The 17,163-nt window shown below is 51.5% G+C and overlaps 1 protein-coding gene across 1 annotated transcript in view; it reads right to left on the bottom strand.

Annotated features, from left to right (window-relative positions):
* Nucleotides 1–6,650: 6,650 nt before the first annotated feature.
* CRACR2A (calcium release activated channel regulator 2A) overlaps nt 6,651–17,163 on the bottom strand; it is a 71,700-nt gene continuing 61,187 nt past the window's right edge. Inside the window, exons 15-17 of the mRNA XM_068972137.1 lie at nt 11,142–11,243; nt 8,455–8,531; nt 6,651–6,735 (exon numbers count right to left, since the gene is read on the bottom strand). Coding sequence (XP_068828238.1) covers nt 6,651–6,735; nt 8,455–8,531; nt 11,142–11,243 — 264 coding nt within the window. The remainder of the gene's footprint in view (nt 6,736–8,454; nt 8,532–11,141; nt 11,244–17,163) is intronic.

Below are 17,163 nucleotides of genomic sequence, written 5' to 3'. Positions count from 1 at the left end.
TCCACACAAGGAAAGAAGAGGGCCAGCAGGGAAGCATCTTTTAATGCTCAGAGGCACGAAGCCCAAGTCAAATTGAGCTGTCGAGCTGCCTGTGGGTCATGGATGACTGCCAGCGGGAGCCGGGGCAGCTCAGGGCAATGAGAGGGACGCTCTGATGGGCCGCACAGAGTCTGAAAGGCAATCATACCTCGGCAGCTGGAACGTTCCTGGACACTTTGTTTTAAAGCTGGAAGCAGCTCCTCATTGGAACCAGCAGGCACACCCTATGGGTCTACCAGGCCACAAGGGTCCAGGCGGCCAGCTGAGTGACCCACCAGGTGCTCGTGATGCTCTGCTCTCAGCTGGGTCTTTAGGCAAACGCTGCTGGCCAGTGTACCCAACATGAGGCCACAGAGATGGATGTTTGTGCCCTCACTCTATAAATAAGCACCACTCAGTAATTTTACAGAGCAGCCTGGCAACCCTCAACCAAATGTCACACCAGCACCCCCATCTTCTGCCCTTGACCTCATGCTACATGTACCCTGTTCCACGGTCACATGATCCAAACTCATTATGAGTCCCCTTGAGTACCACGTTTTAATTCTTTTCGAGTCAAAAGAGATTCCATTCTCTCTGTCCATGTTCTCTGGGCATTTGTGATCAGCAGCGCAGTGTTTTTATGTGTATTATTTACCGTTATAGGTCAGATGGATCCAGTCATAATTCATTATAACAGCACAGGCCTCACTGGCCCTAGGAGTCCTTATACTTTGGGCAGTGGACTTTCCTGGTGTTGTGACAAGAACCTGCAAGGACCACTTCTGAATCAGAGCCAAAGCCCTGATGAAGTCCAGTCCCCTGAGGGGGCCAGTCCTTGACCCTGACGCAGTCCTGCCCAGGGATGATAAGCAGCCCAGCCTATTCTAATGCTGCTCACTTTCCACATTGACTTTAGGTCCTCGGCCGAGCACCATATGGCTTCCCAAACCCCATCACTTCCCGGAGGTTCTTCCTATGTGGGGCACTTAGATTAAGTGGCTGCCCTACATTGTGTGAAGTGTGGAGTTATGATGTTCTTTGTTATTGCCACGGCTGAGGATCAGTATATATATTAATGGAAACATTAATAGGAAGTGGGGAGGTTTAGAAAGCTCCCATATCCTACCAACATCACCATTTCCTCCCCACCGACACATACCCCAGGATGAGGAGGAAGGGAATAGCTCATAACTATGGATTTTGGCTGAGTTGGTTGGAATTTGAAGAGCCACCTTCTGTTCCCCAGACTATGAGACGGCAAGATGGCAGGACACCTGGGGACTGTCAGCAACAGGCCACTTACGTCTTGGGTTTTGTATGCTTATGTACTATGATTTCACGATTTTGAAGTAATTAAACTACTTTTAAAATAAGCTTCTGATGTGCAGTCTTCCCACCCCTGTCCCTTGTGAGTGAAGCTTTGTGGAACGTCTGGATTCCTGGCAGGAAGGGGACAACTATCTGAGAATCCCTGGTCTCTCTTCACTTCCCCAAGGAACTGGACACGTCCTTGAGCAGCTCATGTCCAGCAGGGTAGCCAGAAGCTCCAGGTGGAGGGGAGGGCTTCTCAGATCCAAACAACTTCTGATGTTAAGGTCCTCCTCCAATCCAGAAGAGAAGAAAGACCCTGTGCAGGAGGCTCCGGGTGGGGCTAAGGAATGAGACCAGAGTCCTGGTTATGTTGGGCGAAGTGCAAGGAAGGCAGCAGGAGATGGCAAGCAGAGCTCGATCTGTGCACAGGGCAGATGGCTACCACCGTGAGGTCTTTGAAACTGTAAATCAGCTATCTAAAATATGTTCAAAGACCTACAGGAAACCATGTCTAAATAACTAAAGGGAAGCATGAGAATAATATCTCACCAAATAGAGAGTATCAAGAAAGAGACATAAATTATAAAAGAAGAAGCAAACAGAAATTGTGGAGTTGATGAGGACAATACAAAAAAAATTCACTAAAAGTACAGTGAAAAATTCACTAGAGGGTCCTGATAGCATATCTGAGCAGGCAGAAGAAAGAATTAGTGGGCTTGAAGAAAAGGCAATTGAGATTATCCAGTCCTAGGAACACAACTTTAAAAAAATAAAGAAAAATGAACAGAGCCTCAGAAACCAGTGAGATACCATTAAGCATGCCAATATATGTATAACAGGTCCTAGAAGGAAGGCAGAGGGGTAGAGGGGCAGAAAGACTATTTAAAGAAATAATAACCCCAAACTCCCCAAATTTGCTGAAAGCCATTGATTTCTCCATTCAAGAAACTCAGCCCAACTGCAAGTAGGATAGACTCAAAGGGGTCTATTGCTAGACCCATAAGAATCAAACTATTGAAAGACAAAGAGCTTTGAAAGCAGCAAGGAAGAAGCAACTCATCGCATGCAAATGATCCTTAATAAGATGAACAGCTGGCTTCTCATCAGAAACATGGTGGCCAGGGACAGCGGGATGGTACTGTCAAAGCTCTAGCGGGGAAGAAACCCCACCAGCCGAGCAAAGGTTCTATATCTGGCCAAACCATCTTTTAAAAGTGAAGGATAACTCAGACATTTCTGGATAAACAAAATTGAGAGTGTGTCTCTAGCACACTTGCCCTTTAAGAACTACTACAGAAACAAAGGGCACCAAATAGCAACTTCAATCAACATGAAGAAATAACAAGCCCTGGTGAAGGGAATGACACCGACAAGGATGATATAAACACACTTTTCATTTGCAACTCCTTTTTCCTGACTTAAAAGACAACTGCATGAAACAATAAATAAAAATCCATGTTGATGGGCATACAATGTATAAAGATGTAGTTTATAATAATAACAACAAAAAGGAGGGTGGAATGGAATTATATAGGAATAAATGTTTTATACTATTGGGATTAAGTCATTATTAATCCAAACTGTAACAAACTGAGATATTAATGGTGACCCTCGGGGCAACCACCAAGAAAACAAATGAATTACACAGTGTCAATAAAATTACGAGAGAATTACAGTTGTACACTAGAAAATAACTGACACAAAAGAAGGCATATAGGAACGAAAAAGACACCTGAAATACAGAAACAGCAAAGCGGCTGACGTAAATCATACTTTACCCATCACATTAAATATAAACAGATTAAACACTCCAATTAAAAGGCAGAGATTGGAAGAAGAGAAAACAGGACTCGATCTACATGCTGTCTACGAGAGGCCCACTTTAGATTCAAGGACACAAATAGGTTGAAGGTAAAAGGACAGAGAAGATATGCCATTCAGAAGATGTATCAACCAAAAGGGCCGGAGTGGCCATACTAACATCAGACAAAACAGCCTCTAAGGCAAAAACTGTGACCAAAGACAAAGAAGCACGTTTTATGATGACAGAGGGACAAACCATCAGGAAGACAAAACAACTATAAGCATACAGGAACTTAGAGCCCCAAAGTACCTGAAGCAAACTGTGATCTTTAGGAGGAGTATAGGAGAAGCAGCTCTGTCTTAAATATTTGACCCCATAACCCATTATGGGGCTTAATAGTCTACCACTAGGGATTTACTCCTTTGGGTTAAAGTATGCCTTTCTTAGAGTTCCTTTGTTAAAATACAAATATGGCCCTGAACACCACTGGCATGAACACCTTAGCTGAAACTGGTTTAAGATCCTTTGGAGTAGGGCCTGCTAGTGACAGAAACAAAGGGTTGAGCTGTCTATGATGGAGGTGTGGCCCAGAGCAGACCTGGGCGAGGGGAGGCTGGAGGGGCGTCCAAGATCGGGCAGAGGTATGAACACTGGGGAAAGAGAGTACAGGGCAGAGGAGAGGTGGGAGAGAGCCAGGAGGAACTGAAAAGACCCCAAAGGGGGAATGAGCGCTGGACAAGGAGCAAAGCCACCAGGGTGTTGGTTTGGTGCCAGAGTTCGTGGCCAGAGGCAGCAGCAGACCCGGGAGAGGCCCAAGCAGTCAGAATGGGAGCGGCCAGCATGGGGCCAGGGATGGTGACAAGCACAGGGCATCCCTGGGTAAGCACTGGGAGCACCGTGGCAGGGAGGGAAGGTGGCAGGATGCGGTTTGAGTGGAAAACCAGGAAGCCCACAGGACAAAGATGGGCAGGGCCAGGAGGTCACACCAGACACAAGCTCAGAGTCGAGCAAAGAGCCGGACAAGCAGAAACAAAAGCAAGGTGGTGTCTGGGAGGCGCCCAGTGACGGGAAGACGCTTAGTGTTGGCTGGTGCTGAATCTGAAACTGAAGCGAGGCAAGTGTTCTGGGCAGAAGCTCGACCCTGACAATGGCAATAGCCCCTACTTGTCAGCACCTAAGTGTTCCCGGCACTTCACATGCACTGCCTCCCATGGTACCCAAAGCGTTCCCAGAGGTCCACGTGGAAACCTCCCGTCCACAGACACATAGGAAACCTGCTTAAGTGACTTGCTCAGAGCTATTCCTGCCGCAAGGGGCTAGAGCTGGGAGGCTTTGCTGACGCCCTGTGCTAGGCTCTGGGCCGGGCTGGTGTCTAACAGTGTGGCTTTAAAGGAATAGCAGGGAAGGGGCAACTGAGATCTGGGGGCACGGATATTCTCAGAGTCTCTACAAAGTCCCCGTACATCATGTTTTCTCAGGTGGGCGTGGAGAAGGGAGCTGCAGAGGCCTGACTACCTTCCTGCCCCTCTCTCTGCCTGGATCCTTGAGGACTGGTGAGGATTCACCCCACGGGCTGAAAGGCCAGGCACTAGGGTTGAAACCCGAGCTAGGGACGAGGGGCTGTGGATAAAGGCACATACACAGACACACAGACACACGCACATGCAGACACTGCTGGTGATATCTCACTAGTGAGACACTGGCAGCCCCCTCTGTAAGGCAAGGACCTCCTGTGAGTCCCTCCACACTGGGGCTGGGGCCCAGAGCCCATCAAATGATCAACACAAGCCCTCTGAGCAGGAAGAGGCCCCCCAATCCCTTACATTACTGACGCCACGGGGGCCCAGGAGGGAGCTGGACTGCTCAAGATCCTGGGTGCCTCCTGGCACTCAGTGCTGGCTCTTGTCACCCACCCTCCGCAGGCTCCCAGGTGCCTACAAAGGTGGACGAGGGAGAAAGCCTGGACAAAGGAAGCTGCGCTTGCCTGTGGCCTGTGGTCTCTGACCCTCTGGCCGATCTGGGCAGGAGGCCATAGGCACACCCTTGGGAGCTCTTGGCCGGTGACTGCCCCCTACCCTGCCCAGCTGGCTGTGTGCAGCTTTCTTGAATCGTCTTCTTGGTGGCTTGCAGACTCTCTCTGTCCCCTCCCTTCCTGCATGCCCCAACGGCATGTGGACATCACCCACTTTCCTACGTGGGGCCGGGGTCTAGCCCTAGAACGGTCAGCAGCAGTGATGTTCATGATCTTTGCCTCCAAGCTTCCAGTCAGGGTGAGAGTGCCCTTGCCAGCCTCAGATGCTAGTCAGTGATGCTGGAGCACTGCCAAGGGCTGGGACCTCAGAACCCAGAGGACCGGACCACACGCCAGCCCAGATCAGTGTCCTTCATCCAAGTGCCCTGTCCAGGGGCTGTCACAGGGGTGCCGAAGCTGGCAGCTACCCTTTGCTCACTGCTCAGAACCCCCCAAATGTGAACATCACAGCCACACTTGAAAAAATATAGCTTTCTAGAAAAGTAAAATAAAATGAAGTCAGTAACTACAGACCCGAGTTGGGTCTCCCTGCCTGCCTGTCAATCTACCCCAATAATCGTCAGGTACAATTCATGAAGAGCTATTTTGAGAAACACTCAGAAACTGGCTTTACACGGCTCTATGTACCTTACTGATACCCTCGGACATGGTCGCTCTGTTTAGCAGCAGCTGGTCTTGTTGCCCGGGTTTTCTTTTCATCTCCTCGCCAAAGTTGAGCAGTCGGTCAGCCCACTCCCTGACCCCAGCGTACATTTATCACCCACAGTCCACCCTGTGGAGTCGGGGGAGCAGGTGGGCGGTAGGGAGGAAGGCTGTGGCTTTTGTAAGGCGCAGCTCCAAAGATCCCACAGGGATAAACACAGAGGCCAGGCGGCTGCTGAGAAAGGAGGGGCCCTGAAGCTGGGGAAGGAGCAGGTCCCCTCGGGGTGAGGGTGGAACAGGAAGCAGGTATCTCAGTTTGATGGACTGAGCACCCACGGGCACCTCAAGACCAATGAAGCACATGCCGAGGGTGTCCACTGGCATCCAGAGAACAGGCTCCGAGGCTGGACTGATCGCCCAGCATTGCCCAGTCCCGTATCTTTGACCTACAGGAAGCTGCCAGTCTGCCTGCACAGTTGCCATGGCAACCTCAGTGCCAGGCTCCTAAGGGCAGGGTGGGGAGAAGGGTGGTGGAGAAGGCACGGGGTGGCTTTTCTGGAAGAGCCCATCTGTCCGTTTCCTCAGGAGACCAAGCTGGGGGAGAAAGAAGAATGGAAGCGACACCTGGGTCCTGACAGAGAAGAGAGGGAAAGACCCCGAGTCGTCCAGAGAGCAGCTTTCCTCGGGGTTGCGCTTTCCTTCCACAGTGGTGGGGGGCCCATTGCCGATGGAGACTAAGGTCCAGTGGGTCCTGGTGGGGCATCCGCGCAGGAGCCCCTGTGCAGGAGGCAGGGCGGCCCCGTGGCCTCAGGTCCCGGCGGGAGTCCTGGGAGGCCCGTATCAGCCACAGCAGGCTTTCTTCTTGGCAGGGCGGTCAACCTGAATGGTGTCTTCCCTCACGGTGTCTTCTTGCTCCTTGAGGATCCTGGGGGAGGGGAAGGTGGAGGATCAGCAGCAGAGGAGCTGCTGGGATGGACCCAGCCTCCCAAGAGCATCAGAGACAGTGTTCCAAGTCTCCCCTGGGCCAGGCACAGGTGCACAACTGTGATTTGAAAAGCTAGAGTTGTAATCAGTATGGATCCTTCACAACACCTCCTCCAGGCAGCCTCCCCTGATGCTCTGGGTAATGTAAGTGCCCCTGGTAGCATTTGGGTCCTTCCTCTGTTCCAGTCCCATCACTGCTTCTCAGCAGAGAGTGAGACACTGATGACAGAGATGTATCCTTTGTCTCTGTCTCTGAAGCTTATCATAGTATCCAGCACCCAGCAGAGGCTCAAACATTATATTTATTGGTTATTAACTTTATGGAGGGGCTTCTCATGTGGCCAGCTCCAGATTAACTATAAGAGGTGAAGGATCAAAAACAGTGTCAGGGATCTTATCCTTGCTTTATATTCTCCAAGAACTTTCACCAGAAGCATCTCTACCGATTTTCACATAAGAGCAGAGAAGGTAGGATGGATGTTCCCATGTTGGAGGCAAAACCCTGGGAGGCAGGGCAACTTGCCCTGGGAATCAGTGGCAGAGAAAAGCTAGAGTTTTCCGCATAAACCCCTAGGTCTTCCATAACTCTACAATGCTTCCAGTGCACCGAGTAAGTTGTTCTGTGTTCTCAATTATTTTGGGGTTGGTGCATGGGGATGACCCACTGAGACATTATGGGGAGGGAGGTGGGAGGGGGGTTCATGTTTGGGAACACATGTAAGAACTAAAGATTTTAAAATTAAAAAAAAATAAAATTTAAAAAAAATTAAAAAAAAAATCTTTTAGATGCTGCAGAATGAATGCTCAGCATGACATAAGCACTAATCAGTATCTGCTGGGTGGGTTGATGGATGGGGATGGGTAGATGGACAAATGGATGGATGGAGGGAGGGAGGGAGGGATGGATGGATGGACGGATGGATGGGGGTGGATGGACAAATGGGTGGGTGGATGGAGGGAGGGAGGGAGGGGTGGACGGAGGGAGGGAGGGAGGGAGGGAGGGATGGATGGGTGGGTGGGTAGGTGGATGGATGGATGGATGGACGGGGGGTGGATGGACAGATGGATGGATGGAGGGAGGGATGGAATGAGGGATGAAGGGATGGACAGAGCCATGGATGGATGCCTAGAGAGATGAACGAGTGAATGCCCAAGGATTGAGACTGGGGCCTGTGTGGTCCTTTTCCTTAGCCTTGGTGTAGGTAGAGGCTTCCACCACCAGTCCTTTGAGCGCTCTCTTCTAGGGTACCTCTGTGTCCCGCATCGCAGCCCCTCTCCTTGGCTCCCCTCCCCCTCCAACAGGAGTCCACAGTATAAGCCAGCTGGCCGCCAACTAATCCTTGATAAAACATTAGGCAGCATTGAGGGGCCTCTGATCTGACCTTTCCCAAAGCATTTGCATTTAAAAAGAGGATCTCTGGGAAACGGCAGGCAGCCTTAAGACTCTGAAGACAAAGACTGCAGTGGGGGGGCAGGGGGCGGTGGGGACGGGTGACAGGCAAGGAGGCTCTCTTTTTGTCGCTGTGTTTCAGAGGTCTGTTCCTGACCCTGGGGTCCCACACAAAGGCCTACTAGGGCTCCAGCCCCTCTACCTAGATGGCTCAGACAGACAGAGGGGGTTTAGGCAGACAGAGACACCAGCTGAGTAGCATCTCATTACCTGGCCAGATGGAGCACAGACTCTTCCGTGTTGTGACCAGAATAGGCGCTGCATTCGTAGAAGGTCAGGTTGTGTTCCTGGAATCAGAGGACAGAGGGCGTGAAGGAGAATTGTCGGGGAGGGGGGACGGAGGGAGCCTTGGGTGGGGGGAGAATGCCCGTCTACGCCTGCCACACCGTCACTTCCCCACGTGCCCTCCCTACTCTGTACCAGGCTGAGTTCTGTCCCTCGGGCTCCCTGACGGATGCAGGTTCCGGAACCATCTCCCAGGGGAGCCATAAGAACTATAAAACAACACAACCTACGCTGCTGCCTTAGTGCTTCACGCTTTCTGGAATTGCTGTCTGGGGTGTACGGGCTCCTTTTTCTTCTCACACCAGCCTGCAATGCAGGCCAAGACTCAGACAGAGGCCAGGGTGGGCGACATCCTTCCTGCTTTACAGGCAGGGAAACTGAGGCTCGAGAGGGTACAAATGGTGGGTGAGCCTGTTCAGGTCTCCACTGGGCTCCCAGCAACTCGCTTTCCCACACGGGCACAGTTATTAATAATTCATACACCAGTTAACGAACACTCTGGCTGCCCATGCTATGGGCCCTGGGGTACAGGACTCTGGGGCCACAAGGACAAGTGTCCATCGCCTCACCAGGCAGAGGGTGGACTGTAAGTGCGGCGACAGGGGGCTGGGCCAAGGCTCATCCTATCCCGTTTATCACTCCCATTAACAGGCTTCCTGCTTTGTTCCTGACAACACTAGTGGCATCTGGCAGGAACCCTGGAGGCTGACACCCTGGGGGACAGGCAGCTGGGTGCAGATGCATCCATAGCCATAGGTCAGGAGGCCCCAAGAATGCTGGCCCAGCTCCGTCCTCTGCCTTCGCCTGGTCTGGTCCCTGCACACCTCTGTCCTGACTCCCTTTCAGTCCATGGAAGGATGAAGGCTCCCTGGTGGGGTGGGGGGCACATAGACCTGGAACTGGAGACATGATTTGCCCCTTAGCTTCAAGCCCCGACCCCACCACTGAGGACGGGTGATGACTGAACAGATCACTTAACTTCTCCCAGCCTTCTCTTTTTTGCACTTACAGAAAGAAAGACAGAAAAATAAAGTGGAATATAAAGATACAGATCTGCAGTTCCTTAATCAAAATCCTTGGATCCAGGTGTATTTTGGAACCCAGAATTCTTAAGTTTTAGAAAGATAATAGTGTTAGTTGCTCAGTCGTGTCCGACTGTTTGCGACCCCATGGACGGTAACCTCTGTCCATGGCATTCTCCAGGCAAGAATACTGCAGTGAGTTGCCATTCCTTTCTCCAGGAGATCTTCCAGACCCAGGAATGAAACCTGGGTCTCCCACATTGCAGGCAGATTCTTTACCATCTGAGCCACCAGGAAAGCCCAGAAATAAGGACAAGACAGATAATACTTGTCCATAATATATATTATATAATAGCCTCTGTGGATATACAACAGTACCCTATAATCAAATATATTAATACTTCTTCAGTGAAGCATTTGAGTATTCATTCAAAATGAAGTAAACAAAAACCATAAAAAGCCCCAATTGCAGTCCTGGTCAGGTTCTTCTGACAAATGAAATGCAAAAAAGCCTTTGTGTTCGGAGCTCTTTGGACCTGGAATTGCGGACGTGGCCCAGGGACACGCAGCTGCCCGCTGACCACACAGCTGCCGGACCTTCCTCCTCCTCCTCCCGTGGATCTCACCCCTGTGCCTGCCTGCCCAGCCCCAGAGGCCATAAGTCCCTGTCTCGAGCAAGCACACCAAGACTCATGGAACCCTGGTGCTGCAGAGCGCCAGCTCCACAGACACACGCTTCCTAGAATCTGCTCCGAGGGAAGGCAGGCTGCCAAGAGCCAGCGTGGTTTGTGTTGCTGTCCGATTTCCTTCAAGCCACAGTGGTTCTCTGCTTGGGCGAGGGGGCTGGTGCTTATTTTAATGGTTGGCTTTGCAGGGCCTGCCCGGAGTCTGTCTCAAGCCTGCAGCTTGGAGACTCAGTCTTGGTGGGAAGGAGAAACGCTCTAACAGAAAGAACACACTCCAAGGAAGAGCACACAGCCTGGCAGGGAGTGAGCATGCCATCTGTGAAGGTGACCAAGTCAAGAAACACGGATGGATGGGACTCAAGGATCAGCTGGGAGACTGAAATAAGGAACCTCCTCCTAGTGGAGGGTTTGGGCTTCCCCGATGGCTTGGTAGGTAAAGAATCTGCCTGTGTCTCCCGCATCGCAGGCGGATTCGGAGACGCAGGCAGACTGGGGTTCGATCCCTGGGTCGGGAAGATCCCCTGGAGGAGGAAATGGCAGCTCATTCCAGTGTTCTTGCCTGGAGAATCCCATGGACAGAGAAGCCTGGTGGCTACATGAGAGTCGGACAGGACTGAGTGTGTGCGCAGCCGCAGCCTCTGAGGATTCATAATTCTGAGTTCCACGGAAGAGGATTTGGGAAATTCCCCACACCCAAGGCGAGTCTGTCTTGCAAACTTGGTTCTCTGCAGAAAGTTCCACGTGCACAGCAGCTGGACTGCCCCCTGATGCCAGGACACCATCCGGGCTGCTTGCTTCCTTCCCAGGGGCTTCCCCAAGAAGGATCCCAGCCCAGCTCTGGGCACATGCCCAAGCCCCCTCAGGGTTCCTCCAAGTCCAGAGAGACGGGATGCTCGCCCCTCACCTTGGCCAGCTGCTCTCCCAGGCCCCGCGGCACTTCCCGCTCTTTCTCATTGTCAATTTTGTTGCCCAGCAGAAGAACAGGAATGCGGTCTCCCACAGCTTCCTGTGGAAAAGATAATCCCCAACTGAGAGATACATCTTTAAGGAGAACCTGGAAAGGCAGGAGAAAACACTGGCTGCAAAGACTCAAACTGGCTTGTAAATTCTCTGCTGCCACAGAGGTTGGGTGATAAGACAGTCAGCCCAGAGCAGAGAGGGGACCTCAGTCTCCTAGAGCCTTAGTTTGCTGGGCTTCTGTGAGTGCCTGAGAATGCCTCTGGTGCCTCCCAGTCCTCTGTGCAGGGAACCTCCTTCCAGCCTGCTCCTCAGGTCCTGGCTGGAGAAGGACGAGGGCACAGCTGATGCTGTTAAATAAGGGTCTGTACACAGTCTCCCCGGGCATTCCCAAGTGACCAGATTTGGTCGACATGACCAAATGAACAAGGAGTTACTGTGATGGGCTTAGGAGGTGGTCCAGGGGCTATGCCGCCAGCAGTGGCACCTCTGGGGACTTTGAACTTGGCACAATGCTGCTGAAAGGATGGGTCCAGGTCCGATTCATGGTCCTAAGCCCACAGTGCCCAATACAGGGCTGTCGTGTGCTTCGCTGGAGGTCACCCCACGGGGATCCCTGTCCTGGGTACCCTGGCTCTGAAGAAGTCCCAATCAGGAAGAATGGGGGCCGGAGCACCCACAGTTCATGAGCCAGAAGAACAGGTTAATCCGAGGGCTCAACCCTACTCACTCCTCCAGCAGCTGTGATATATCAACTGGGGACTTGCACCCCAGGATCCCTGCACTCCAGGGTCCCTACACACTGGGGTCCCTGTACTCCAGGGTCCCTGCACCCTGGGGTCCCTGCACCCCTGGTCCCTGCACCCTGGGATCCTTGCACTCCAGGGTCCTTGCTCCCCAGGGCTCTTACACTGCAGGTTCCCTGCAGCCGAGAGTTCCTGCACCCCAAGACACACAGAAACTGAATCAATACGGTAATGTTCACATTCGCTCAGGTTGCTATTTTTGTTTTGTGAGATATTTAATTAGGGGCTTTTAATCATAATTTGGTAACAACTAGTTGTTCACTGCAGCTCTGTGTTTCACCAAGTAGAGAGAGCCGTGGGATGGCAGAAGCCAGCCAGTGGCTACAGTGTCACCAGCAGTTCAGCTGCCTTACCCTAGACCTGGTCAAGCAAACGTCCCTGGTCCCTCCAACAGGACGCCTACAGAGGTTTAAATGTCATCACATTTGAAATGAAGCCTCCCTGATTCCTCAGTCTACACATTCCATTTTATTGCAGTTCAGTAGTGAAAAAAATTCTCATTGATTAAACGAGAACATTAGAGCTCAGAGAATCCAAAATAACTGCTAGTAAAGTCAGTGTTATGAAGACCCATCCTTTAGTATATGGATCACTTTTCTCAAATCCTTGGCTCTAAGTTCTTATTTCCAATGACCCCTGCTACTTTGTTGCTGCTGCTGCTGCTACTGCTAAGTCGTGTCAGTCATGTCCAACTCTGTGTGACTGCATAGACGGCAGCCCACCAGGCTCTGCCATCCCTGGGATTCTCCAGGCAAGAACACTGGAGTGGGTTGCCATTTCCTTCTCCAATGCATGAAAGTGAAAAGTGAAAGTGAAGTCACTCAGTCGTGTCCGACTCTTGGCAACCCCATGGACTGCAGCCCACCAGGCTCCTCTGTCCATGGGATTTTCCAGGCAAGGGTACTGGAGTGGGATGCCATTGCCTTCTCCTATTCAGGAGCAAAGTTGTATCCCACTCTTTGTGACCCCATGGACTGCAGCCTGCCAGGCTCCTCTGTCCATGGGGTTCTCCAAGCAAGAATACTGGAGTGGGTTGCCATTTCTTTCTCCAGGGGAGCTTCCCAACCCAGGGACCAAACCTGGGTCTCCTGCATTGGCAGGCGGGTTCTTTACCGCTGAGCCACCCGAGAAGCCCCTCTGCGATCTACTGTCTCATTAACCAGAACTCTCTAAAGGCAGTATTTCTGTATGTCCATGGTGAGACGAATGGTGACTCAAGGCACTCCCGGATCTTACAGTGTCCTCTGAGACATGGGAAGTAGGTTGACTTGTGCACGTGTTGGGGGATGTGCTGGCTGGGCTCCGCCATATTCCAGGTATCTGTGTGTAGGAAATACTCATGGCTGCATGCACGGTCCACCAGACTCCCTCTTAGCCAGACTTCGAGGACCAGGGATGCCCCACAGTCTCACCTGTTTTGTGCTACAGAAACTCTTGCAAACAGTTTTTCACAGAAAAGGAACAAAAGAGGAAGAAGTAGGAAAATGAGCCAAAAGCCTTGCTGTTTGGAGCACACGCGAGAGATATTTGTAGATGGATGTGTGAGAAATGACTTAAGGCTGGTGGGATTTCTTGATGTGGAAACTCTGTGAAAATAAGAGCATCAGACTTGAAATCAGGGTCTGATATTGTTACTGGAAATGGCTAGTTTTTCTCCCTGGGTCCTGAATGACCAGGGATGAGGTAGAAGCAGGCAGCCTGGCACCTGTATCACGAGCAGCAGAGCTGCCCCTGAAAAAGGAGAGGCGGCCTTCTTTCCTAAAACGATTTCTGGCTAAAAAATAAAAATAAAGATGAAAGAGTTTAGAAGGAGCAGAAAAAAAAAAAAAAAAAGTCCAAGCCCCAGCTGGAGTGGTGGTGTCTGCTCTTTGCAGTGTTCTCCTACACAAACTCTCTGGCCTCTCACTTCTCTTCCGTGGGCCCTGTGATTTAGGAGAACTAGGCCTATCTCCAAAGATGTGGGGAAAAAAAAAAAAAGTCAGAACATACGTAAGGCCACGGCACGTGCTACCCATCACGGGCAGCCAGGTGTCCTCACCCCGCCCTAGATCTGTCTCCAACATGGGAGCAGCCGGGGCTGGGCTGGGGTCTCATGGCCCTCTCTGACTTGAACCTCAACACTTGAGCCCTCTGCCTACACTTTACGTCATTCACCTACCTAACTAGCTATTGGCCTGTCCGTCCACTGCTTGAACAAAGATGCTCTTAATGACCCACCAGATGAAGTGACACCTCCTTTTGAAAGTCCGAGGAGCACCTCCTTCGGTGCCCAAGTCTGCAGCCACTCAATGTCTGTGGACGGCTCTATAGATGTTGGTAAGGTCACATGGGGCTTCCCTAGCAGCTCAGACGGTAAAGAATCTGCCTGCAATGCAGGAGACCCAGGTTTGATCCTTGGGTCGGGAAGATCCCCTGCAAGAGGGCATGGCAACCCACTCCAGTATTGTTGCCTGGTGAATTCTGTGGACAGGGGAGCCTGGTGAGTTGCAATCCATGGGGTTGCAAAGAGTCAGATACAAGTGAGCAACTGTCAATTACACTTTCACAAAGTCATGAGGGCACCCCAGGTTGGAGGGAAGGAGTGACCAGCTGGGCACAGTCTCTGGGCAGGCCCTCCAGGTCCTGTCCAGCTCTGCTGCAGCTCTTATGGGACCTGCCCAGCTCCCTCCTCTCTCCCCTCTCTACTCCCTGAGCTGAGAGGTGGGTTTCAGCGCTGGCGTCTATCCTCCCACTGTCCTCAGAAGCCTCTTTCCACCTTCCACCATTCAGTTATTTTCTCTAAACTTGAACTTCTTGGAAGATAGACTTGTTGAAATTCAAATATTCTCCATCTCTGACTTTAACTTAAAGGAACTGTCAACTCGGAGCAAGCTTAGGACTTGCAGCTGTTGCATTTGGTTGGTAGCTGTGTGTGTGTGTGTGAGAGAGAGAGAGAGAGTGTGTGTGTGTGTATGTGTGTTAATATCTATTGGCTGGGAGGCAATAAAAAGCACTTAGCCAGGCGAGTGCTGTATTTCTCTAGAGGCAGGAAAAAAAACATCTTAACACATTAAAGCACACAGTTATGCTAAGAACAAAAAAATGACTGCAAAATTATATCTTGGGGGTTTCCATATTTATCCAACCCCCTCCCAGAAGATGAGTCAAAACAAGATTTATTTGTGTAGTTCGTTCTAAACTGCCAGCACTTTGAGCTCAACTTGGAACATGGGGGAAAAAAATCAAGCTGCTATTTTTTGCCAAGTGCTATACATTGTCACCGACGACAAAGATCACAGAATGAGAGACAGCTAGTCATCCAGGAGGGGGGCAGAGACCTGCAGAGCTGTTCTGCTTTGAGATGGAAGCCGGAAGGGCCGGAAAGAGATGAGCGTCTATTTCTCAGAAGCAGGTGTAACCGGGGCCATGTGATGAGGGAGGCGCAGAGGGCAGGAGCAGACCTCAGATTCCAGCCCTGGCTGTGCCACCTGACCAGCTGCAGATCCTCTGACAAGTCACTTCTCTCTGCATCCCAGGATTTCTCAGTTATAAGGCAAACAGCCTACGTGACATTAATCTCCACGGTTTTATTCCAGCTCAGATTCATTGGTCTTGCTCGTTCATGTCTTGGTTCAGATGCTATTTTCTTGACGTACAGGCTTAACGGGACAGAGTTCTGGGGGTGACAGAAAGATCCAAACAAGAAGTTAGTATGCCAGGACTGCAGGCACGGGGGACCAGCAATCTGGATTCAGGGGAAATACCAGCCTATCCAGCTTGTGTTGTTTTCAGTCACTAAGTCGTGTCCGGCTCTTTGTAGCACCATGGACTATAGCCCGCCAGGCTTCTCTGTCCATGGGATTCTCCAGGCAAGAATACTGGAGTGAGTTGCCATGCCTTCCTCTAGGGGATTTTCTCCACCCAGGGATCGAACCCACATCTTCTGCATTGGCAGGCGGGTTCTTTACCACTGAGCCACCAGGGAAGCCCCATTGGGCTTGTTGTTGGGTCACTAAGTTGTGTCCGACTCTTTGCGACCCCATGAACTGCAGCACACCAAGCTTCCCTGTTCTTCATGATCTCCCGGAGCTTGCTCAAACCCACATCCATTGAGTTGGTGATGCCATCCAACTATCTCATCCTCTGTCATCCCCTTCTCCTCCTGCCCTCAATCTTTCCCAGCACCAGGGGCTTTTCAAATTAGTCGGCTCTTCACATCAGGTGGCAAAACAACTGGAGCTTCAGCTTCAGCATCAGTCCTTCCAATGTTCAGGGTTGATTAGGATTGACTGGTGTGAACTTCTTACTCAAGAGTTTTCACTGGGCCTGTACCAAATCCTATTTTCTTGACCTGATTCAGGGACAAAGTTTTCAGATGTCCAGGGTGCTTCACAGTCTAAAAACAGGGCCCTTAGATCCTGTCCAGGTTCTCCTCTAGCCCGGACTGGTTAAAGGAGTCCCATGCAGCAGAGATTAGGGTCAGATGGGTCAGGGACGCTGAGGTGGCAGAAGGTCTAAATGGCTGTGATTTCCCGTAGGTGCACAGGAAAGGTAAGGCGGCAGGAGGATCCTCACAGAGTGAGTCTGGGTCCAGCTTTGCAGCAGGCCTGCAGGTCAGGTAAAGGTGGAAGGGGCCTGGCGGTGGGCAAAAGACCTCATAAGGCGGGGCAGAGGTCCCTTTTCTTCACTTAAGGCGTTTGGGTGAGTGAAGATCCTTCCAGCTCAGATCCTTCCTCTGGGCTGGAAGGATCACTGGGGTCCTCTCGTCTATATGCTCCATCCTGGCCTCCCCCTCCCCTCCAAGATAGTCAAGGGCCAGCCCCAGTAGAACGTGAGGGCCAGAGCATCTCATCCACCCCTTCACTGAGTGACTGGCCCACATTGTAGAGCCAGGCGGTGGCTGAGCTGAGATGGTGACCAGGCCCAAGTGGAGTTCAGGGAGCTGCACTCCTCCCCAGCAGCTGCTCCCACCGCAGGCAACCTCGTCCAGGAGCCAGGCTTTGCCGTGTATAATCTCAGACCTTTCCTCCGGTACAGCTTTCAGGTTGAGGGGGGATGGGTGCTGGGAACAGCTGGCCACCATTCACTTAATAATAAAGGCTTCCGAACCCAAAGGCTATTATTAAAGCTTCTGCTCCGGCCTCCCTCCTCCGGGTGGGGGGTGCTGGCTGGCAGAGCGCCATG

This window comes from Capricornis sumatraensis, chromosome 4, assembly GCF_032405125.1.
Source record: "Capricornis sumatraensis isolate serow.1 chromosome 4, serow.2, whole genome shotgun sequence".
NCBI classification, from domain to species: domain Eukaryota; kingdom Metazoa; phylum Chordata; class Mammalia; order Artiodactyla; family Bovidae; genus Capricornis; species Capricornis sumatraensis.
This window is presented reverse-complemented; position numbering and strand designations above follow the sequence as displayed.